General features: G+C 32.9%; 1 protein-coding gene across 3 annotated transcripts; it reads left to right on the top strand.

The window, feature by feature from the left end:
- Positions 1–14: 14 nt before the first annotated feature.
- Positions 15–25913, top strand: LOC143249454 (cytochrome P450 2U1-like). 3 transcript variants are annotated; one of them, XM_076499325.1, is made up of 6 exons: positions 15–503; positions 1193–1523; positions 6400–6587; positions 11304–11567; positions 16786–16962; positions 20295–25913. In XM_076499325.1, the coding sequence occupies exons 1-6, from the start codon at positions 158–160 to the stop codon at positions 20474–20476; spliced, it is 1488 nt and encodes a 495-aa protein (XP_076355440.1). In that variant the 5' UTR covers positions 15–157; the 3' UTR covers positions 20477–25913. The 3 variants fall into 3 exon arrangements, with proteins under 3 accessions (XP_076355440.1, XP_076355442.1, XP_076355443.1); XM_076499327.1 differs by lacking the exon at positions 16786–16962; XM_076499328.1 differs by lacking the exons at positions 16786–16962; positions 20295–25913 and adding an exon at positions 11988–12526.
- Positions 25914–25921: the final 8 nt, after the last annotated feature.

Genomic DNA, 25921 nt, shown 5'->3' with positions numbered 1-25921 from the left:
ATACACGAAATGAACAACGCTACATCTTTAGCCATTTAGGTCACCTACATAAATGAGAGGTCCTTCGCTTTTAATTTATATATTTAGGTTAGGAAAGTAGTTAACATCACTATAAAGATACGTGAACGAAACTCGATCAGTGATTTGTGTCTCCACTATGCTAACTTGTATACTTAATTTGATTTCTTTGCCTGTTTTGTTAGTAACTATCCTGGTAGGATTTTTAATCGTTTACTACCTTAACCGACCTAAGAATCTTCCTCCTGGACCTACAGGTCTTCCACTTGTAGGATATCTTCCTTTTTTGGGGCCTCAGCCCCACGTTACCCTCTTTAACTTGTCCAAGAAGTATGGAGATATTCTAAGTTTTACAGTTTGGGGAAAAACGTTCATACATTTAAATAGTTACAATGTTATACGGGACGCTTACCAAGAGCATGGAGATACGTTTTCCGGAAGACCTCGGGATTTTTCATTTTTTTGGTGGCTTACTGATGGTCTGGGTGAGTGCTAATATTCTGTAATAAATCTACCACTATACAAAAAGAGTGCTAAACAAAATCGCGTGTACGACATTCAAAATACCACAATTATAACTGAGCCTAATAGATGTATATATTTAATACGATGTCATGCTTTCTCTTTCCAATGTAATCGAAGCAAGACAGTAAATTTATAAGTTGTTTTATAGTACGTTGAGTTTTCTGTATTATCATATTGTGAATTTCAAACAAAGGTACAAATAAGACGTTGTAAAGTTGTTGTTGTTTTATTATGCAATAAAGTTGAAGATCTGACTCGTTACATTACCTTGATATACACGAACTATCGGATGCAATATTGTCGGGAAGCAATTGTAAGTTAACCTGTTGACGGTTCCGATATTTTTATACATGTAGATATTTATCGTCTCTAATATTCACACAGATATTGACAGCTTCAACTATTTTCTGTCGTTGCTGGTTACTATATTTTTGGTATCGTACATGGATGTGTGTCAAGCATTGGGTTACCCATGTTGTTTTAAAATTGATTTTTGTTACTGAATTTTTTAAGTAACTAAATTATCAATAATTTATTTTAACAGATTTACACAAGCCTTTCTGCTGAATATTAACGATTAATATAACCTGAAAGCTTGTCAACGAAACTCTCTTCTTGTTAATAAAACTTCATCCACATTTCTCTCTAGGTATCGTTCAGTCGGAAGGTAAAATATGGCAAGAGCACAGGCGCTTCGCTCTCAAAACCCTCCGGGATTTTGGGTTTGGAAAGCTAAGTCTAGAAGGAAGAGTCCTGGAGATCGCAAAGAGCATTCTGGACGCATTGAAGCAGACAAACGAGACTCCTTACGACATGTCGAACTTATTGGCCAACAGCACAACAAATGTGATTTGTAGCCTTATGTTTGATAAACATTATGATTACCAAGACTCTGAGTTTTTGAAAGCTCGTTCGTTAAACCAGAGGTTTTTTCTCTTATTGCCAGGTATTAATGCCTTTATTCCAAGGCCTTTTGCGAGGTAAGTTACAGCTTCATTCCTCACTGGCTGAACTATACACCCGTCTTGAAGCGTTATTGTTTGTTATTTATATTCCATATTGATAGAAACTATGTTTAGGTAATGTATTAAAAAATTAATGTCAATATAACACAAAACCTATAAAGCAATACCTTTAAAATGATGCAGATCCCTAACGTGCTCGTGGTTTCTCAGGCGGTCTAAATATTGAACGAAATACGTCGTCGGCGATCGGATCGATATGACGATTATTGTGTAATTGAAATACTATTATACATTCTTCTAATTGTTTCGGATCTGCAATGGATTAGGTTAGGAATGGAGTGTTAAAAGTAACGTAGGCTTAACACAATGCCTTAATACAAATATAATCAAAAGTATAAACATATCAGCACCACAAACGACTGAGGAAAACAATTTACACCAACGAATACTACTACGTTGTGGTTGCACAGGACAAAATGAACAGAAAGCGGAGATCACGTACAAAGTAGTTATATAAAATTTACAATAGGTATCGTTTCCTTACGTTTTCCATTTTTTTTTTTTTGTTAGTCAACAGAAGTTTTGTTTGAAATAGACTTTACTAGTATTTTTGTAGAGAACAAATAATTCAAGGCAATCACTTTTTTCCTCGTACTTTGATTTTTTTTTTATTTTTAAACATTATGCTGGTAGATACATCCTATATTTATGTAAATACCCTTTTCACATAAAGCTATGTTTGCGTCTAAGAATAACTTTAGCTATTACTTTGTGGCTCATTTCGTTTGTTGTTAATAATGGGGAGGGGAGGTATTTGAGAGTAGACTTATTATGTAGATAGGTATTAATTAGGTAAGACTAATTAATGCTTAAGCAGCATTTTAAAAATATCAATGTCGTACAATGTGACCTAATAGCAATGAAGTTATTATGAGACACTGTTACTTGTACTGTATTGCTAGTAATTACTAAACAAATAAGATGCTGTTAATTAAATACATGAGGAAACACGATGCCACGAATAAATTATTAGTGACTTGATTCAATATTTTCAAAACAAACAGAACTTGCAGAGCAGGTTTTGAAGACTAAACTCTGAAGTGGTGTTAACTAGCAATACGTAAGTCCTGATCTTCCCTACCTACCCTACTGACACGAGAATACGCACGACTGTGTGTACAGGAAAAAAGTATTTTTATTCCTAATACGATAATCCCTTTGTGAAAGTTTTATAAATTAATGTATAAATTTTTAATAAAAATGCTTCATTGAATAAATATTTTTTTTAATGTATAGCATACCAAACAACGGTTATTAAAGCTTGTCACACTTCGTGGAGATAAAGCCATTAAATTCAGAATTATCTGTAGTCTCATGGTGTGTCAAAATATCAAAACTATGTACATTTTCAAGCGTTTTTTATTTAGCCTCAAATAAAAAGGAAATCTATTAATTACTTCTAGTTTTTAAACAATTTTTAAATGGTGCGTATTTTTTCTCTAGAAGACTAGAAATAAAGCTATAGAAAAGTCAATATTGTCGGTTTCTACCTGTGTGGAAGCTTTGTTATAGTTTCCTATTTTATAACTTGTAATTTAGGTTTACTTTGTTCTTTTGTAAAGATGGAGGTTGCCTTCTATCAAATCATACAGAGGGGGGGGGATCTATAGTTCTGTTATACAACAAAATATTCATTTTACTATTAGATGCAATCAGGTACTGTTATTTTGATTTTACTTAACAATGCGCCGCTCGCCTACCTAACTTTCTATAAAGTTATTGCGTGCGCTGAGGGTACTCGTGAATTAACGAGAATGTTGGAGACGCGCCTCTAGGGAAAGCCACTACAACATCAACAGTGTGATGTGTGTTTTTTACATGTTATCTTTTCTAGAAAAGGGTCGAAGCTGGAAGTAATCTACAGTAAAATATTTAGAGTGGTCGTTCTACTTTGGGAACATTATCACTTTGAAAGGTGGAGGTCGGGAAGATAATTTTAGTAAACAGTGAGGGGCAGTAGGAATTGAGACGATGTGGGTAGAAGCATTGAGTTCCGCACCCTTAACTGATCGAGTTCTAGGGAAGCTTTGCGCGAAATTAAAAAACAATTTTTTTTTTTTAAAGTTGTCTTCTAGCTTAGAGACTCCGTTAATTAAAGATATTTTGTTTTGTAGTATGTGCTTTTATTATTTAAGTTTAAAATCGGAAGACAAGTAAGAAGAAAGGTTACCTTTATAAGTGGGCCACATCTCGTAAAGAAGCAACAGAAGTACAGTTTATACTTGTTAAAATGGTGTCAGAATACCTACACGGACATAATCATCTAGAATCAGTCTAATAACCCGAGAAAAGCTGGATATTTTTGCTGGTGCGTGTTTATACTTACAATCCAAACATCACATCGTTCAAAACATACAAGCATATAATGCACTCTATGTATGAATTGAATACGTCACAAATGTTAAAAAATGAAGTTAATTAGTATACTTTTCTAATAAAATTTTATCCTAAATACATCTTATTATTATTATTATACAAACTTACTTTGTTTATCCTTTAGTTTTTGTATTTTTACTTATCTTTTATGCCCTTCCTATCAGTCTCGGGAAAAGTTTTCACGGTTTCACAACTTTACACAACGAGTTACTTCTTCCCTATAACTTCCATTTAAAGTGGCGACAAAAATAAAATATTTTGCGAAAAATAATTTATTACGGTTTACACGATTATTTTAGAATTCTGAATTTTGTCAAAGCACATTCATCAAAATGTTTCCTAACGTTTTCTTCGGGGCATCTGACATGGAACTTTTGTATAAATTTAACATTAATCTTAAATTATTAATAAGAGAAGTATTATTATGTTCTTAGAATTGTATCTCAATTATTAATGAAAAACAATGGCTTTACTTCACTCTATTGTTTTGATGAAAGCTAACTTGCATAAAGCAGTTCATTCTGTCACATGTGAAAATACCTTATTTAGAATATTCGCTTTTAGGTTTAACCAGTAATCTATACAGATTTCTAGATTTTCTATATAAAATTATTTTTAATGCATCTTTCAGTTTATATCTACCATCTGTTTTAATTGTATATTAACAAATGAAATATTAATATGTATGTTTGTAAAATAGATAGAACTAAGTTCGCTAATCTCTGTTTAAATGTTTTCTATTGGAAAAGTTTTTTATTATTGGCTATTTGAAAGCTTTTTAAATAACTTTTTACGAATAATTACACTGAAGTAAGGTTGTTGTTTTTCTACTAATCTATAAACTTTCATGGGAAATCATACTACATAATTTACTTGCAGAAACATTTAATTTTATGTTTTGAAATGATTACTGAACGAATGCTACCTATTAATGAGTTTGTAAGCTTATTAAAAATAATGCGTATTTATAACTATAAAGTATTCAAACCATAAACCCAAACGCATTAGTATAATTATTATTTTTAAATTAAAAAGATTAATGTGCAGCGTATTAATTTTTTTTAATTTAAAAAAATAATTTATATTAATGCGTTTTGGTTTATGACTTGAATATTTTATGGTTATAATATAATTAGATGTCAGGATTTGCTGTTTTTAACGCAGTCCTTCCTCATGATTTTTTTTATTCCTTTAACTTCATTTAAATGTATTTTAGTGAAATTGAAAAATTTGTATACATAAAAATATGTAATATAAAAAAACAATTTATATCGGCTACAATTTTGGTAAAACCCAAACACCTCCTTAAAAATGACAATTTATTATTTCTTTCGAAAGTAAACTTAATTTTCTTATTTTACTGAATTTTAAATTCCAAGAAACTTATCTTCGGTATTTTTCCATGTTATAAAAAAAATATAGCCTAAATTTTTTTTCTTTTTTAAAAAAATTTTGAGTTACAAGATAATTTAGTATATTAAATAATTGTAGTTTGAAAAACCCATTGTTATTAGTGTAAATTGATGCGATTTTCTGTTCATTGCTTTACCAGAAACTTAACATTTGTTCCTCATAAGTAAAAGAAGAAAAATATTCAAGACTACAACTGCCAATTGTTAAGGGTAGTTACCCATAATAATGAGATCTAACAATAACGTAGAATTAAACCACATTTAAAATTCTGCAATATAACAGTGTAACTTCTAATCCAAAGTTTGGAGAGGAACAAAAAGATCGAGCACGTTATATTAAAACAACCTTGAAGTTTCGCAACGTATTTAGTGTTTATTCCCACATCATGTTGTGATCTACCTGACGACCACAAACCTAAACAACAGTTCTGCACCATGATGTCCAATGAAAAGGGTCGATAGTAATACTGTTATGTCCAAAGCATATTATTCCTCACTGCACATTTTCCACAATCTATCTTGTGCTCTAGAACGATAGTTTTGTATCTGAAACGCATAGGCTTTGTGTCCAGGGACTTGACAGATTTGTTTTTTGTATAGAACAAACTTAGTAGCTGTTTTTTTTTTTCTGAGTGTTTGAGGTATTCAAGACTGAATGGTGAGTATGAATGAAATCCTTGGTGAGTCCTTAGGCTGTTGATCTCTCTTTTTTTTGGTGCAAATCCAGTATTTCTGTATTGTACAAATAACCCAAGTTATTGGTCTGGTAATCGGAGTTCATCTGGATTTTTCTATTGACTCTTGATTCCTTAACGTAATCATGTCACACTGTGTAGCAACGAGCGTGAATTCCTGAGAAATCGTTTAGTGGCATGTTGTATACGTCTTCTAGAACTGATTTCGCCTATTAGCAGAAAGAAAATGGCACCAGACTTGTATCTACTTTTGATCTTTCTACAGTACTAAAATATATGAAGAAATGTTTAAACTTATTTTCGTTATTCATGATATTTATTGTTGTTTACTTTTGAATGCGTTTGTAGGTACGTTCCTTGGAGTATACTCCCTAAGGAGTATCGACACTTCGCAGCAGTGAAAAAAGAATTCTATGAAATGATGGATGAATTTATCAAAGAACACAAAGAAACGTTTAATGAAAGTAATCTCCGAGATTACACGGACGTCTATTTAGATACAATGAGAAAAACAGATTCTAGTGAATCCTTTTCGCGTAAGTAAAACCTACCGACTCGAAACTGAATGTTAAGTTATCCTTATAATAATTATACACTTAAATGGATACTAAACAATTGAGTTGTTATTATTATTATTAGTAGTAGTAGTAGTAGTAGTACTATAACCAATTAAATGTGCAAAGATCAGTAACCCATAAAGTATTTTTAAGGGCTACAGAGCATATGAATTAAACATTTGTTTTTGTAAGGAATAATTAACAAATTATTATTAACGTTTGTGTGCAACTTCCCACAAGAGTTATTGTCGTCACCTACGATTGATTTCATCTTCAAGCGCTCTTTATTGTTGGACAGGCCTGGCATGGCCAAGCGTGTTAAGGCGTGCGACTCGTAATCTGAGGGTCGCGGGTTCTCATCCCCCGTCGCACCAAACATGCTCGCGTTATAATGTGACGATCAATCCCACTATTAGTTGGTAAAAGAGTAGCCCAAGAGTTGGCGGTGGGTGGTGATGACTAGCTGCCTTCCCTCTAGTCTTACACTGCTAAATTAGGACGGCTAGCACAGATAGCCCTCGAGTAGCTTTGTGCGAAATTCAAAAACAAAAACAAACTTTTATTGTTGGAAACTCGGGATTAATTTAAAATATGTTCAAAATTGCTAATGAGTAAAGTCTCAGATCTGGAACATGTAAGCGCAAGGACTCAATGCATTAGGGATTACACTCAAAGCAGATATTGCTACAAATAAGTCTAGTCGATTACAATTGTTTTAAGTTTCACCAAATAAACTTCGCCCGAAGGCTTATAACCCAATATTTCGATAACTGTGGTGCGCACAACACAAATGTCCCACTGTGCAGCTTTGTTCTTAGTAAGAAGAAACAAAATACCTGTAAATTAAAATGCATTTTATCGTAGTAATGGTAAAGGTCTTTATTACTTAAGACTTTGAATGTACTACTCGGATGTTTGAAAAAGTTCAGGACTGGTCAAATTCATGACAAGTTACAAGTTATTTCATCAAAACTCGATTCTTCCTTATTCTTTGCGAATAGAATTAACGAAATACAATAAACATGCACCTTGTGTGAAAGTGTCTCTGTGTTTATCTCTTCATATTTTAATTAAACTATTCGAACAGTTTTCAAACAGAAAAGTTTTTTTTTTTTTAAATCGTATACTAATGGGAGAAAACAAACTTTAAGCTCTTGGTTGTTTAACAGACTAAAATTACTTACGAATGAATACAACTTGGAAGAAACACGTGAAATACATTTGAACGATTACCTCTTTACACGTTTTAAACGTGTATTATTTATAACTAGCCGCAGTTCACAAACCATTTGTAGTAACTTTCATGCCCTTTATTCAATTTTTTCTTATTCTATCATTTTCACGCATGCGATGTAAGCTAAGTTCTCGTGCAAACATTGTGTGTGATCGATAAATCCTGATCAGTTTGTTTGGTTGTTTTTGGTTGTTTTTTTTTTAATTTCGCGCAAAGCTACATAAGGGCTATCTGAGCTAGCAGTCCCTAATTTAGCAGTGTAAGACTAGAGGGAAGGCAGCTAGTCATGACCACCCACCGCCAACTCTTGGGCTACACTTTTACCAACCAATAATGGTCTTGACTGTCACATTATATCTCCTCCCACGACTGAAAGGGCGAACATGTTTGGTGCAACGAGGATTTGAACCCCTAACCCACCTGGCCATCAGACAAACAACGTTGCGTAGACGTAACTAGTTTTAACAAAACTACACGTAAAGCAAAAAATAAAGTAATGGTATTTATAATAGTGTACAGAGTATGAAACAGCTATAAATGTTCAGCGTATGATAGAATATTACGAGTTCCAACAAAGACATTTGCAAAAACTAAGAATAAAATTAGTGGTAAAAAAAAGTTTAAATTTAATTTATGAAACGACACGAAACTCAATTATTGCAAAGTAAAGTAACGGTAAAGTTGTAACGAAAACAAAAACAAGCATACCTGATATGTAGAAATGTCTGTGCGTGGTTACAAAACGAAAAACGTGTTTTTAAACGAGCTTCAGGTGCGTGACTTAGACTTAGAGTAAAAAAAGCTACTAGAAAGTTTAGTGAAATGTTCAATTTAAATAAAATTCCATGCAGGTTAAGTGTTGTTTGTGTGAAGTACCTGGTAAAAACAACAAACTAAAATTGAAATCAAAGTCGGTTATCATGTGATGATTGACTTTTTGCCATCGTGTAGTGTACTCATTGCCTTGAAATGTTTGACCAACCAAACAAGATTCTGCATCGAAAAAGTCCATATATAATACAAACTATTTAGGCAAAGGCCTTTCATACGATACGAAACTTGTGTTTGAAAAAGTTTGCGAGAGAAGTTCCAGGTAGACAAACAAACACGCGTCGTATTATTTATATAAACTCAACTGATATATTTTAAAAGATTTTACCAAACTCTAAAACATGTTAGCATGTTTACTTAGCAGCATATTCTATACATAAATTTACTCTTCGTGTATTTATGTATACCCTATGAATTAATATTAAACAGTCTTAAAGTTGCAGCTTCCCGGTGGCTTAAGCGTTAATATTACAACTTGCAAAGTTAACATTCGGGTCTCAATACAAAAATTTATTCCAATTGTGATAAGTTTGAAATTAGTTTGTATTTATACTAGATTTGCTTTATTTTTGAAGCTTTAATTTTATTAAATTTTGTGAATGATCGATCTAAATAGCTTGTTGAATTTTCTGTTAGATTTAATTTCTTCAAATATAAATTAACAAGCAAACGGTACCTTAGGCTTTTATTTTTTATCAAAAACATTATGGGGAAACTTCTCTTTGACTTATCAGAAACTATGGAAGGGCACCTTTTTATAGTTTTATTTTTATTTATAAACCCGTATAAATACTAGTGTTTTTATAATAGTAAAACAATGTTTGAGAAACCTTACACTTGACTTCTGTTTGTGCAATGTATACCTTATGAATTACAAAAAAATAATTATACATATATTTACACATGAACTTCACTCGGCAATAATAAGATAGATAATCTCATGCATACAAGGTCATCAAGTTAAGTGTTTAACCTACTGGCGCTTGCATCAAAAAGTTATTTCCAGATATAAAGTGTTTTCAATGTTTCGCGAACGTCAACCAGTGCAGACAACAGTAAATTATCCTTATAAGCTATCTTTTGTTGTTAAAAAAGAGATACAAGGCATACATGTTTCTTTTGAACTTTCGAGGTTGGGATAATAAAGCAGCAATAAAAATGTTTTAACAAATACTATTATAATTCCCATGAACTATTGTACATCGTAACGCGCAGGTAACAGGACTTCAGTGTTCGGTAGTATATATTAATAACACATCTACCTATTGGATAAACATGCAAATGCTTGAGTTCTGTATTTTGGTTTTTACTTCCAGATAACATCATAAAACATCATAAATAAAATGGAATTGTTTTTGTTGGTTTCTTAACTGACCAATGTCACTCCTAGGTTAGGAAGAAGGCAAAGGGGGAACAGAGGTTTCCACTTATCTTTTTTTGCTGTATATAGTGTATACAGGACTTTATACATACATAATTAAGTTAGACTCCTCCACAATTTTGGTCCAAAAACGTACACATTGATAATTTTCTAAAGTATATTAAAAAAAACAAAAAACAATTGTGAACTATATACCAATTTGAGAGGGAAGATTTAAAGAAAACATTTTCCACCTTATTTTTGTTGTTTAGAAATGTACGAAACAACAACAAAAAAATTCTTCTTCCCAATTCATTTCAATGTAACCGTGAAACACGCAAGTTGTTGCTGTTTGGCTTTGAAGTTAAAGAACGACCGACTCTGGCATCCGAGGGCTATCTTATTTTGACTTTTTTTAATCAATTATTGATACATGCACAGCCATGATATGGTAATATTGTTATCAGTGTAAGATTACCGAAATAACGGAAATTTAAAGTGAAGATCATAAAAGGTAGTAGAATTTTTGTAGTGAATAATTTCTCGATAACTGGATTGGTGACAAACTGTTGTCTTGATGATGAACATAAGTTGTTTTTGTTAGATTTCTCGCAAAGCTACAAGATGGCTATCTAGACTAGCTATCCATAATCTTAAAACGATAGAACGGAGGAAAATCAACATCCATCTCCAGTTCTTGTATGATTCTTGTCCTACGAAATAACGTTATTTGACCATCATTCTTGTATCTCGCCACGGTTACAATAAGAGAACAGGCGTCACAAAATATCTAAGTCTGCAAGTACCGGAAACCTTAGTTTAAATAAGTAAACAGATGTAATTGAAAGCTTAACAGCAGCGAAGAAAAGAAAAGTGGGATGTACATACATCTAGATCGAAACTTAATTGTTTGGACTTTGGTTAATGTACTGATGTAAATATAACTTGCTTTATTCACGTTGTAATTGTCAGACAAAAACATATCTATATTTCTTTATGTAGTCTGACATGGTCTGGTGGTTAGGGCGCTTGAATTACGATTTAGTGGTCGCAGGTTCAAATCCATGTTGTACCGAACACCGTTATAATGTAAAGCTTCATCCTACTATTCGTTGTCAAGAGTTGGAGGTGGATGGTGTTGACTAGCTGCTTTTCGTCTAGTCTGTCACCGCTGAATTAGGGAAGGTTTGTTTTTGTGTAGCTTTGTGCGAAATTCAAAACAAACGAAGTCTCTTTTTTTAATTTTCTCCTTTTGTTCTATCTGGTAAAGTGGAACGACTAAAGGCAATCGGTTTGAACTTGTTCCTTGCTGGTACTGAGACTACGTCCAACACCCTCTACTGGGGAATGAAGCTAATGACTCTCCATCGAGAAATACAGGACCGTATTTATAAAGAGATTGTAGAAGTTGTGGGGAAGGAGAGATTTCCATCCATGGCTGACCGCTACAAGATGCCTTACACTGAAGCAACATTGATGGAACTTCAACGGTTTGCTAACATTTCACCGTTATCAATTTTTCACTGTAATCCAGGTACTTAAAATTAACTTTAGTTTTCTTTCTTTAAAGCAACATTATCTAAAGACTCTAACAGTGTTATTTTCTTCAGATCACATGGACAATTCCTTTATTATAAAATGTTTTGTGTGGTAATATAATGTATTCACTAGAAATTTTCTAAAAAAATCATTCGCAGATTTTCAAACATAACTTCATTTCAGAGTTAAGCCAACAAAGATTTCAAAATATCCATCAAACTATACATCTTATTCTTTTTATAATAAACTTTAATTTAGTTAGCCTTATTCAAGTACTTATAATGCTCTTTGTAAAATGTGTATCTGATAAAAACTAGTTTTCATGAATTGATCATATTAAGTATTATGTTAATATACTCCAGGTTTAATAGTATTTTAAATTCCTTTTTAAATTTATTCTGTTTCTGTATAAAAGAACAAAAACAAACTTCAACATTGGATTCTTTTGCAAAAATCATCGAACCGAACGAAGCAAAGGCAGTTTTTTCATACAATAGATAAGTGTACCCTACTTCGACGTGTGTGTTTCTTGCAGCAAAGACGCATCGGATTATCTGCTGAGTCCACCGAGAGGAATCGAACTCCTGATTTTAGCGTTGTAAATCCGTAGGCTTACCTCTGTTCCAGCGGGGGACCCTTTGACGTGTAAATCCTAATAATACAAAAATAATATTCCAATATTTCTTAACATTATCTCGTCTTCAAAAGTACTGTTGGTATAAATATGCTTTCTATTCACTACGATGTAGGTCCAACTGTAGTTAACTTATGTTCAGAGTTATTGATGAGGAGTGGAATTCTTGTATAACTTTAACACACGTTCATCAATGTGTTGAGTGACCTGAAAATCCCTTGAACTTCGAAATTAAATAATTTTCGGAATATTAAGTTCATTTATTAATTTTGTCCTAAGATATCTAATAATCAACATTGTATGCAAATGAAATATTGCTCTAATTAGATTTCAATTAGCATTATAAATGCTTGTCGAATATACAGCAATATTAATGAAAATATTAAATGTAATAATTATCACAACTTCCTGATTAATGATTCGTCTAGCGTGGACTTAAGTTTATTTTAAAAATACTGTATTAGGTGAGTGTTTTTAATCACCGATATGTTGATTTCTAAAAGGATTAATGATTATCTGAGTGTGAGTTTATCGCCATTTATTAATCCTAATCTCGCAGTTTCTTTGTTAATTCATATTTTATTGTTATATACAAAAAATTATAACAAAACAATATTGGAGAAAAATACTTAAATTATTTCACAATAATTTGAATTTAAATTAGAGGAACCTTCTCTGATGCTTTCTTAGCCAGATCTGGCAACTTATTTGTTTCGTTTTCAAAATTGTAAGTATTAAAAAAAAACTTGAGTATTGCGTACTTATAGCTCTTCCCGTATATATGAACGGTTTTCTTTCAAATATTTATTGGTATGTTTTTTCTATGTCATGTTCGATTAATGTTTCATAATAATAAAAAAATATATAAAACCGTTTTTCCAAGAACGTAAAATTAAGCAGTTCGATATATTATAACACATTTACTTTAAAAATTAAGATTATTCGAATGATGTTGGTCTTTCACGAAATATAAGCTCTCTTATGTAAATTCAAGTCCATTTAGAAAAGCTGTCGTTGAAAAATGAACGCTTCGAACTATTAAATTGAATAAAATTACAAATTAATACAAGAGAAATTTTCCCTTTTCAAGAGAGAATACAAGAAACTTGCTCTTGTTGTGGTTAAAAACTTGTAGGTTAATTTTGTTTTTGTTTAATTTCGCATCTATATTCTTGAGTACTATCTGTATTAACCGTTCTTACTTCAGAAATGATAGACTATAGGGAAGACAACTAGTTAACACCACTCGCTGCCAACTTTTGTTTTTTACCAAGGAAAAGTGGAACTGGTTATCACATTATAAAAACCTTACGGCTAAAAATATTTTTGGTGATTAGATTCGAACTCGTGGTATGCACTCCATGTACTCCAATCACTGGACCAGAGGTTAGATATCAGCTCATCCCTCAAGTAATGTCCGATTTTAGGTTCAGAAAAAAAGAGATTATTTCAAACTTTTTTAATGTCATTTAATCAATAATGCATGTTCCATTATTATTAATTATGCCAACGATTCACAAGCATCTGAATGCCACTTCTATAAAATTCTTGGTTTGAAGGAAAAGAATATAGAAGGTAGTTTCGATATCTTCATGTTTTCAAGCTCTGTTCCATCAAAATAGTTTTCTAAACTTCGGAATAGATGATAATCACATGGGGGCAAGGACTAGAGAATGAGAAGGATGTAGAAGTGTTTTCCAAATCTAGATATTCTATCTTTGTAGATATGATCCTTGCTGTGTGGGGGTCGTGCATTATCCTGGTGTAACACAACCCCTTTACGATTGCAGACCTCTTTCCTTTCAGTGCAACATTCAAGCGCTCTGTTTACGATAGAAGTCTGATATGTAATCGTTAAATTGAGTGGCAGCAACTCAAAGTGGATCACACCAACAATATCCCACCAAACGCTTAAAAAGAATTTCCAAAAGTGGAGGCCCATTTTGGGCTGTGCTTTATCCAGTTTACCTGCACTGAGCCATTGCCTGGGGCACTTAACATTTTTAATAATTTTTCATCTTCAGTCACTAGCCTGATCAAAACAGGTGAGTTAAGTTTAATCTCAAAGCATTATAGGCACATCCATCTTCATAAGGGTTTATTTTATTAATGATCCGAAAAAACTGAGTTTTGTTAGTTTCATGTATTTGTCTCAACATTTTTATACACACATTTGTCATTAAAGCCTTCTACAAAGACAGAAATGATGATGCAATTTCTGTATTAAATTTTCAGACATTACTTATGGGATAATTTGATAGCTTGGTGTTCTCCCCTTGAATTTACTACTTTTATTCTATAAAGGCAGGAAAGAGTCTTTCATAAAATTATTTTACGGTAACTCAACTAGAGTTACTGAATCGCATCTAATCCAGAATTACAACTAGATCAAAAATACGTATCATGAATTTAATTAAAATATGGCCCTCTTCCTCTCTCTACCTTATAACGTCCCCACAGCTGAAAGGGTGAGCATGTTTATTGTGACGGGGATTCGAACCAACGACCCTCAGATTATGAGTCGAACGCCTTAACCCCCTTAACCATGCCCGGTCTTTTCTTTGTGATATTAATAAGGAAGCACTTTAACTATGAATTGGCAAAAACATTATTTCCTATTGGAATACTATTAACTTTAGCTTAAATCACGAGACAGTTTCATTCGTAATGAATCCATGTGAGCTGGATTCCTTACAATTGCCATGTGTAATTTAGATCATGTATGATTACATGTAACAATTGTTTTTAAAGTGAACAAACGTGTTTATTTCTAAATGATCATTTAAAAAAGATTAAGTCAAAAATACTAATTTCATCATTAGCTGAGCATTAAGCTAAACCACGAAACTAATATTGTCATTAGCTGAGAGTGGCCACAGTTTTTTTAAATGCTCAAAGTCTATGACATTTGAAAAACGTTGCAATGAAAATAAATCGTTATTTAAACGATATATTTATCTTCATTGACGATCACGTATTACGAAATGCTGTCAGTATTTGTGTAAGAATTCTGAGATGTTAACCTCTAAAAAATAAACTTAAATATTTTAGCCGGTCTACAACAAAGTCGTTGCTAAAAATTTGTTATAATTATTGTTCATAATTATCGCAATACGTTGTGCATAACTATAGTAAGAAGAAAAGGTTATTTTGTGGTATGCTAAATACAAGCGAAGCAATGATAAAATAAAAACAACAGCACCGATATTATTCTAATTACTAATTTTTAATTATGTTTAGAATATGATACTTTGCTTATAGTATATATCCTACAGATTTAGATCCCTCTATACAAAGGTCTGTAAGCGTGTTGAAAGTTGTCAATCAGATTCTAATTCACATCTTTCTAAACTGTGAAAGGTACGATACTTGGTTTTCAAGAACTTCTCCAGTTACAATCCTCTTATGGCGAAACTGTCGGTGACTTGTTTTCCATACTCACGACTGTTGCTCAAAACCTTGCAGAATCTATAAACTGCGTGACGTTGATGACAGATTTCAAAGTTTATCATATCGCTAACGTTGCATTAATTTTTCTTCATATCTTTGGAGAGGGTAGGGTTAAATGTCGATCTTATTCAAAAGTGATAATTTTCCCAAAATCAACCATCTTAAGTATTAGAAACTAAACGCCACATCACTGACGTTTTATTTCTTGCTCTTTCATTCGTATATATATATATATATATTTTTTTTTTTAAGTATGCCATTCAGAAAATACAATATTTGCCAAAGGTTGAATGTTTTCATTATTGAAAGTCGTATAAATTACTTTGAAGTGTTTGTTTAGCCCTCGTATTTGCAACTTCAATTGGGCATTCAGTTTTGTCCCTGCTTTACTTCAAAGCTTTTCATAAAATCGAACATTTAACTATTTTCTAATTATAGTCTCGTTCGCTAGCTATTGGGCTACGTTTCTTGGATTGACCATAACTTTATAGCACCCCGTGGTTGAACGGGTAAGCATATTTGGTGTAATGGCGTCTTGGCTTAGCATGACCAAGCGTGTTAAGGCGTGCGACTCGTAATATGAGGGTCGCGGGTTCGCATCCGCGTCGCGCCAAACATGCTCGCCCTTTCAGCCGTGGGGACGTTATAATGTGACGGTCAATCCCACTTTCGTTCGTAAAAGAGTAGCCCAAGAGTTTGCGGTAAGTGGTGATGACTAGCTGCCTTCCCTCTAGTCTTACACTGCTAAATTAGGGACGGCTAGCACAGATAGCCCTCGAGTAGCTTTGTGCGAAATTCAGAAAAAAATCAAATTCGACATTTTTTTTTCTAAGCTCAAAGTTTAAAAATTAGGTAAGAGGTTATGTACACTGTGTCACCGTAAGGAATTTATCCCTTATTGAAAAACAATGTTCTATCTAAGTTTAAATTAGCTTAATCCATTTTCAGCTGGCTGTGAAAATATCGTATTTTTCATATTTTACATTTTTATTTATTTTATAATTGGAAGTTTGACTTTAAATTTTCAAAGGCCGAGGCCTAAATTAATTTTGATATTATAATTCAAAATCCGCCGTTTAAACGTCCAATTTTATAAAAATTTAAATCGTTTTTCTATTGCTATTATTAGTGGAAACATCTTTTCACGGATATACTATTCCGAAACGAAGCGTAATCCTAGCAAATCTTTGGAATGTCCATCGGGATCCTTTCTACTGGCCTGATCCTAACAAATTTGATCCTTTGCGTTTCCTAGATCAAGATGGAAAAGTCATCAAAGGAGAAGGTTTTATTCCCTTTGGTGTTGGTAAGTATGTGTGTGTGTGTGTGTGTGTGTGTGTGTGTAGTTCGCAGAAAAAAAAATCGAATTATCAAAAATATTTAACGTATCAAATAATAACGTATTTTTAGGTTCTTAAGCCAAGCAAATTTTTCCCAGGATAGACACCATTGTGTTTTTGGTTTTATTTTGTTATTTAAACAAAATGTATATTACTGAGAACGATAACTAATACTTGAAATATTTGACTTGAGTCCCAGTAATTCGACAAATTAGTTGTATCACATTGACTAACTCCCAAAGCTTAGTTACATGCGGACTTACAACGTTAGAAACCGGATTTCGATGTCCGTGGTTGGTAGAGCACAATAGCTCGTTATGTAGCTTTGCGCTTTCCTTCGAACAAAGATAAAATAAACTTTGCTCTTCGTTACAAGACGCACCGCATTGACTCTTCATGGTAACTACAACTGAACTTTTATTTTGTTGTTGCTGCTGTTGTTTTTGCACAGCTACAAATGAAAATCATGTTTTGTATTTAAATATTTTCCTTGCATTTTCTTTTTTCCATTTCTTTCTTTAATTGGGCCCGGCCAATTAGCCAGGTGATTAAGGCACTCGACTCGTAATCTGAAGGTTGGGGTTTCGAATCCCCATCTCACCAAACATGCTTGCCCTTATAGCTGTGGGTGCGTTATAATGTTACGATCAATCCTACTATTCGTTGGTAGAAGAGTAGGCGGTGTAGTGATGACTAGCTGCCTTCCCTCTAGTATTATGCTGCTAAATTAGGGATGGCTTGCGCAGAGTCCTCGAATAGCTTTGCGCGAAATTCAAAACAAACTCAACAAATCTTCTTTCAATTAAAAGGAAAAAAAATAGTTCATACTTTTCATAGCGGCTTTAAACAAATACAGCTTGACTGCACTATTGCATATTCAGGAAAATTTTCAAAAGCGTATATATAGTATCAACAACATCCACGTAGAATAATGTCCTTTAAAATAAATATAGCCTTGTATGACGATATTGTAAACTGTATTGCTTGCTTAAAAGAACTGAATTAAAATAAATCAACTTTTTTATGTTTGTTATATTTTTTCAAAGTCTTGCTGACTATTCATTATTGAAGTAGATAATCACAACTTGCAACTCGTTACATTACATAAATAACCATTACAGGAATCATTAACACAACGGTAGCACGTGGCTAATTCTTGCTCTTACTAGTTGTTTTGAGGTAATATTTATAAGTTATGATTTGTGATAAATTCAAAATTCTGCTTAAATTGAGCTAGAAAGGATAAGTTCGCACTAAATTCTATGAAACTCAAATTCCAAACGCTTCAGCAGTTATTAACACTAATTCTACTTCGAATACTGAAAATAGGATAGCAGCTTGTCTTTAAGAAGAAAGCCATCATAAATGTAATCGCTTAGTTATAATTAGTAATAGATCAAATGTATTCTTCTTTCTCAACTACTTCGCTCTTTTACTTTTATGTTTCATTCTATTATTAGTATTTTTACGTCCCATGTTGTTCGGTTTTATTTTGCTTCACCTCTATTTCTCTATCTTTGTTGCCCCATGGTGTTGGGGAAGTGTTAGATTCCATGTCTGTTTTCTTTCGCGTTACGTATTTAAGAGTAACGTTAGATCCAACTTTTCATTTTCCAGCCACTCCCCCTCTCTCACTTCCTTGCCCCATTTTGTTAAGAATAATGCTTTAACTCTAGTCTCCCCCCCCCATCAATTTCTTCTGTCTTTGTCGTCTCATTTTACTAGGGGTAATTCTAGTTCCTATGCTTTCTTTTTATCCATTCTCTTCCTCCTCTCTTTAGTATTAGAAGTGCAAAATATTATCTTTCTCTCTTCCACCCTATTTTATCTCTTCGTATTATGCTGAGGTAATGTAGGTTTCTTATATTCCCCATCCACTTCTTTATCTCCCATCTCAAGCTTTAATAATTTCTTTTTAAATTACACGTTTTCTTTTCTTGTTCACCCACTTGTTCTTTGTTTTAAAAAAACAATATGCAACATTATTACTTTCTTTGCTAACTTTCACTGATGGGCAGAAGTTGTAGCGAGTGGTTAAAGTTAGGCACACGCATGTAAACAACAGGATTTTTAAAAACTAGGGCTTAAAAACTTGCCTAAAAGAAATGACCAAAATTCAACCGTAGCGAAAATGTAATTTTTTTGACCATAATTATCAAAATAGTGTGATTCTATAAGATGTAACAAAGTGTGTGTGGTCAAAAGGTGTGGGCAATTGTTTTATTTTATTTTTTCAATGGAGAGTTATTTCGGTGTACGAATACATCCACATTTTAATACCTTATTCACATTATAACCACAGTACTGACCAGCATTTTGAACCGTTAAGTATATATGTTAATAAATAACTGCTTCATAGTGGTACAGCAGTATATCTGCGGACTCGCTCCCCTAGAAACCTGGTTTTGATACATTTGGTGGGCAGAGCCAGGCAGTCCATTGTATAGCTTTATGCTTAATTCCAAACAAACAAATAATCGATGATTAAATAGTGTAAAAACTTATTTTGAAATGTAATTTTAGAAGGTCTTTATAAAGATGAGTTTTCTCAAATATCATACTTAAGTTATTATTTGCATTAACCTTGCTTCTTATTCTAAAACGACTTTTTTATTGTATCAGCATCAAGTCTATTTGTTTTTTCTTCAGGAAAAAGTAACTTTATATTATTGTAAAAGTGAAGAAAAATAGTAATCGTTTCTTACGAAAAGTTGCAGGCTTGTATAATATGCTCGCATCATGTATAGAAAATGATCTTATGAAACATTCTTTACATCGTAAGCTGTGGGTTTGTTGCATGAGTAATTATCAATCCACAACCGTGATTGGTGAATTGTAGAATGTAGCCAATTGGCTGTCTTCCCTCTGGTCAGTTGTTTACAAATGGTGATGGCTTTAGATATCCAAGGTAGTTTTGCCATAAATATATTACAACTTATTAATTGTTTCATTTATTTTGCAGATTTCTAGAATAAGTTTTTTAAAATCTACTTTTTTATGCAAGACTGATTTAACAGTTTAGAAATGCTTATTATCTAAACTGTTTTTATCAGGGATAGCATAAATTTTCATCAGTAATTAGAGTAATACAGACAAACATTTTCGTTTTAATTAAAACGTACTGGACTGACTTATAGTTAACTTACTCAGTTTGTAGCTTCTATTATAATTTCAAAATGATTATTTTCAATAATTATAAAGGTTCAATTTCATGATTTCTGACTAGTTAATAAAAATAAACAAAATATTATTGGTAATAAGTCAACTTATGACTTTTTTTTATTTTTTTTCCTTGAAGGGAAACGGGCATGCCTTGGAAAGCCATTAGCCAAACTAGAGCTGTTTTTGTTCTTTACTACAATACTACAGAAGTATACAATAACAGCCTCATCTGAAGACAGCGATATTGTTTTCGAAGAACAAACAAGCGTTATTCGTTTCTTAAAACCTTATAAGGTCATCGCGATACCTCGTGTGTAGAAATACTGAGATAATTAACTCCCTAGCTCTTGAGAATTTTTTTGTCTATTGAATCTGTGTTTAAATGAAGGATAAGTCACGACTTGGTGTCGTTAAAGTGCAGTGCTATTTAGTTCTATGGTTACTTATTATCTGTTTGTCTATATAATGACAATAATATAGTTTAGGGGTTATTTAATATGATTTTGTATGTAGGTATATGTTAAATAAGTTTCATGTTCTTGTATTTATAGCAGTTGAGTCAACGACCTATTTAGTTTAGAGTTTCTCTTATTCTCACGTTTCTACATCGTAACTCAAAAGATATGATTTTAGACTCAGCTTTTCTATATATGAGTTGGTTGATTGTATGAGATTCCCAACAACAGCAGGTACATACACACAGAGAAAAGTAACAAGTTTTAACTTCTTATTCATATTAACCAAGGCTTTCACACACGTCTTTGACCGTCTCAAGATAAAACGTGTCAAATAAGGGTATTGTACAAAAGTTGCTATTATTCAAACGTAGATACTTAAGCTTCACTACAGTTACTTTTGATTTGTCTACTTAACTAGAACAGAAGGTGCAGCATAACTGTATCCTTTTTTGTGAACAAATTTCATTTCAGTCATTGTCACCCGGTTCCAAGACTGATCAACAGTAGTTAGAAACCAGCCTCGTGTAAATCACTTATTAAAAAATAATAATAATAATAAAACTATGAAACAACATTTAAAAATTGCACAATATAAATAATTTAATTTTTTTTTTTTATTGAAGGCACCAAGCCTTACTAAACATTTAGAGATGTTTCAGTGAGTCGCAAACCCACATCGTCAGAAAAGAAAGTGAATTTGTAATCTCGCATTGCCTGAAGTGGTTTACTCCCATAGGGTGAAACGTCGCGGTTTTAATCGTTTATAAGACAACCGTTCTAATAAGGAGCTAATCATTCTATTAAATTTTAACACCCAGTAGTTCCTTGTATTTTAATTCTTAGCTGTCTTTTTTTTTTGATAAACATGGTAAGCCGCCAGATCTCTCTTCATTTTAAAATCAAAAACTGCTCCAGCCGGTTTGGTCCAACCATAATCGACCAAACCGAAAGAAAAAAACAAGCCCTTTGCTAATAATATCGGCAAACTCCTTTTTTTTAAGAGGGGTGGTAACAGTGTATGCGGGTAGGTCTTTGGTTTGGAACCAAAGAAGCTGACAAAAGTAGTTTATCACAAGAAGTGGCATAGCATAAGTTTCAATCATAACAAATTTGTAAGCCTCGAAGGTTAAAAGAAACTTGTATGAGTGCAAGTTTGGCTTTCTATCTCTTCTCGACACAATAATATGGACATCTTGTGCAAGTTTAGCTGTGACTGAATATTAAATACATTTTTAAAAAAAACCATTTAACATAGTATTCTAACATAAGATAAAATAAGATGTATATTATGTTAAAGGTGTTCTCAAAATATATGTACGAGTAATCTGACTGGTTAGTTTTACTCTTATTTAATACAGGAATTATAGTTATTATATAAAACTTCCAAACGTTTAGGAAATAACAAGGTAAAAGGATTTAGTCTTAAAACATATTTAGTTGCAATTTTAAATTTTAAAACAAACTCTTAAAGATTATGAAATATTTTAAGTTGGAGTTAAGTTATAATTAATCCCAAAAAATCTAATTCATCATTTTTCATTGGAATAGCTATGTAAATAAGTCTTTATCAGAAGTAACTATTACTACCAGTAAAATCGACAACAAAATAATATAAACAATTGATACATCTAATTACCTGTTATTTATTTTATCAAATGTAAAGGTTATATTGATTTATTTGCGAGTTTTTGGAGCAAAGTAAACATGCTTACAAATAAATTTATTGTAAAAATAAATTTGTGAATATATATTTTATAATATTTTTAAAAATACACAGATTGGTTATAGTTCTATCAAGTGTTTTTAAGTTTGTATTCAAAATGCTGTCTAAGAAATTCGGAGATGTCATTTTGTTAGATCCAACTTTTCATTTTCCAGCCACTCTCCCTCTCACTAATAAATATGTAAAAACGGTTCGTTTGGGTTGAGAAAATATTTTACGAAAAGGAGCGAACAACGTTTCGACCTTCTTTGATCATCATCAGGTTCACCACTTAATAGTAGTGTAAGATATGCTAGTTCAGACATAATGGAAACCGGTAAGTACAAATACACTAAGAAAACACAAAGACCTGCACTTCTCGTACAATCGCCGTAATGAAATAATAATCAGTGATGTTGAGAAAATCCACTTGTAGAAAAATATTGAGAAAATATTTTACGTAGAGGAGTGAACAACGTTTTGACATCACTGAATCCAGTAAGTTTCTTTTATTTCTCAATCTGTTTTGGTTTTTTAATCCTGTTTCAATGCCATCGTTGATAAAATGACCTCGTTGGTTAAAGTGTTGAGCAACAGGGAGATCTTTGTCAGTGTTAACAAAAGATTCATGATTGTTAAAACGTTCCTTAGCGTTATTTGTGCACGTCATCACATTTGATGATTACATTTTTTACACTCTACTAGATAAATGTTTTGATTTCGCAAGTGACTTCTTTATATATTTTAAAGGTTCTTTGATTGTTCTTGTTAGAAAATAAGTTAATGGTTTTTATGAACTTGTAGGTTTGACATCGGGCTGCATTACATAAACGACAACCATTTGTGGGTAAGATGTAACTCACTTTTGTGTGAACAAGGATATCTCGTAGCTTTCTGCTTTTTCAGAAGGAAACAACGAGAACTTCGGGAAATATCTGTTTTAAGATGATCGTTGAGCTATAGCAGTTTTATTTTTCAAAATTCGTGAAACGTTTCTGAGTCTTAACTTAAGTTACAAAACAAAGTTATGTTTGAAGTTTAGTATTACTCTGATTTAGGAAGTTTTTTTTGTTTGTTTTTTCCGCTGAGCGTTGTTAGCGTTTTTAATGTCTGTCGATTTCGATATACACTGCTGGCCAAAATCTTAAGGCCAATGAACATAAAGACAAAATATGCATTTTGCGTTGTTAGACTCAACCACTTATTTGAGTAGGGCTTCGAAAGATGACAAGAAAAATAAAAATAATCTTTTTAGCATTTAATAGGGAAAATGTGAACACTGTGAAATTAGTCTAAATACTAGCTGGTCAGAATTTTAAGACCATACCAAAAAGAAGTACTAAACAGCGTAGAAAATGCCCAACAAGAGGTCTCAGTAGTGAGTTGCACGGTCGTCATTGCGAATAACTGCAAACATTCGCTTTGGCATGGTCGATATAAGCATTTGCAGAAGGCTAGCTAGAATTTTATTCCAAGTGGTGAAGATGTGTTCACAAAGATCAGGCACTGTTTGGAATTGACGTCCATTTCTATAGACTTCCCTTGCTATCCACCCCCAAACATTTTCAATGGGGTTCAATTCGGGCGAACACGCTGGATGGTCCAAAAGAATTACGTTATTCGCCATGAAAAAGTCCTTTGTCCTGCGGTCATTGTGGATTGCAGCGTTGTCCTGCTTAAAGCTTCAGTCATTTCCACTCAAGTGAGGACCTTCAGTCAATGAGGATACTCTCTCCAACATGCCAATGTAGCCAGCTGCTGTTTGACGCCCCTCTATAACCCGAAGCTCCATTGTTACATGGAAGGAGAAAACACCCCAGATCATGAAGGAACCTCCTCCACTGTGTCGTGTAGAAAATGTCTCTGGTGGGATATCCTTATCGTGCCAGTAACGTTGGAAGCCATCTGGACCATCTAGGTTAAATTTTTTTCTCATCAGAGAAGAAAACCTTCTTCTACTTTTCTACGTCCCATATTTGGTGCTTCTCAACAAAGTTTAACCGAGCTGTTTTGTGGTGTGGAAAGAGGCGTGACCTTTGAAGACGTTTACGATTTTTAAAGCCTTTCTCTCGTAGATGCCGTCTTATTGTTCTTGAGCTGCATTCTGCGTCCGTAACAGCTTTAATCTGATTCGACGATCGGCTGGTGTCTTGCCGAACGACCTGTCGAATCCTCCTGCTGAACGCCGGTGAAATTTTCTTGGGCCGACCACTTAAAATTCTCATTCCGTATCCCTCAGAATCTTTTAAGAAAATTGCAACAGCAGTTTTACTACGCCAAATCTCACCAGCGATGGCACGTTGAAAGAGATCTTGCTTTTGCAGCTCGACAATTCTGCCACGTTTAAACTTTGTCAACTTTTTAGCCTTTGCCATGTCTTTTACCCAATGTAACACACGAGATGTCAGTGAGAGAGATTGACAACGCTAATGCTTGAACACAAATGACTAAATTTCGTTACGTGTTTACCGATTAACGCTTCATTTCAGTATTGTCTTAAAATTTTGACCAGCTAGTATTCAGGCTAATTTCATAGTGTTCACATTTTCCCTATTAAATGCTAAAAAACTTTTTTTTTCCCCTTTTCTTATTTTAATCTTTAGAAGCTCTACTCAAATAAGTGGTTGAGTCTAACAGCGCCAATGCATATTTTTTCTTTATGTTCATTGGCTTTAAGATTTTGGCCAGCAGTGTATTTATCCTCTTTGTAACATGGATTGTTTTAGATACTTAGCGTGTTTTTCTGTAGTATTTCATCTGAGAACATCTTTCTTTTAAATTTTAAGAGCTTAACCATAAGTAATGTTTCGTATACTGTGAGAGGGGTGACAGCTTTTATAGTGGAGGTACTGTGGTCTGACTGCAAGTTTTTTGTACAAGTCTGTGTGTACAATTCAGTTTCTTGTATTAAAAATTGAAATGTCAAGAAAGTTATTCTGCATAGGCAAGTAATTTGACAAACATGATTTGTTTTGTGAAAGGAGTTAAATTAAATTAAAGAATTAAATTCTTTAGGTGGCTGGCCAAATGAAAAATATATCGGCTACGTAACGTTTCCACACATGAGGCTTTACAGGGCTAAGTTGTAAAAGTTGATTTTCAATATAATTCTTATAGATATTTGAATAACTGGGAACTATTCTGGTACTCATCGCACTACCGTTACAGTAATTTAATGCTCGTTGCTAAATCGTAAGTTGTTCAAATTTAAAATCAGACTGGTGAGATTGGTTATTGTTTAAGATTCTGATGGATAAGAAAAGTTTAATGCTGACTTTAGGTTCTTGTCCTTCATCATGTGGAATGTTGGTGTACATCCATCGTGCAAAGAAGACTGTTGGGTGGTAACTGTCCGTCAGAATTAATATCTTCTGTGATATTAAGAAAGTAGGTTGTATCCTTTTATGTAAGAGAGGGGGTACAGGGGATACTTTTTATGTGTTGGCCAACAAAAGTGAGGAACCTTTCAGTAGCCATGCTTATATTATTAATTGAGTTTGCCAAGACTGGTTTAATGAGTTACCATTAATGAAATGAATAAAATATTGACCACGATTATCTTAAAGGTGGGTGGAATAAGTGTAAAATAAAATATTCGATGAG

Source organism: Tachypleus tridentatus, chromosome 4 (genome assembly GCF_004210375.1).
Source record: "Tachypleus tridentatus isolate NWPU-2018 chromosome 4, ASM421037v1, whole genome shotgun sequence".
Classification (NCBI taxonomy): Eukaryota; Metazoa; Arthropoda; class Merostomata; order Xiphosura; family Limulidae; genus Tachypleus; species Tachypleus tridentatus.
Note: the sequence above shows the minus strand (reverse complement) of the source record. Positions and strands in the feature narration are given on the sequence as shown.

Bases quoted from the DNA above. Each gene is read 5' to 3' on its own strand.
- LOC143249454 (XM_076499325.1), top strand. From the start codon at position 158: ATGCTAACTTGTATACTTAATTTGATTTCTTTGCCTGTTTTGTTAGTA. The intron at 11,568-16,785 runs GTACTTAAAATT...TGCTATTATTAG, and splicing joins AATTTTTCACTGTAATCCAG to TGGAAACATCTTTTCACGGA. The intron at 16,963-20,294 runs GTAAGTATGTGT...TTTTCCTTGAAG, and splicing joins TTTTATTCCCTTTGGTGTTG to GGAAACGGGCATGCCTTGGA.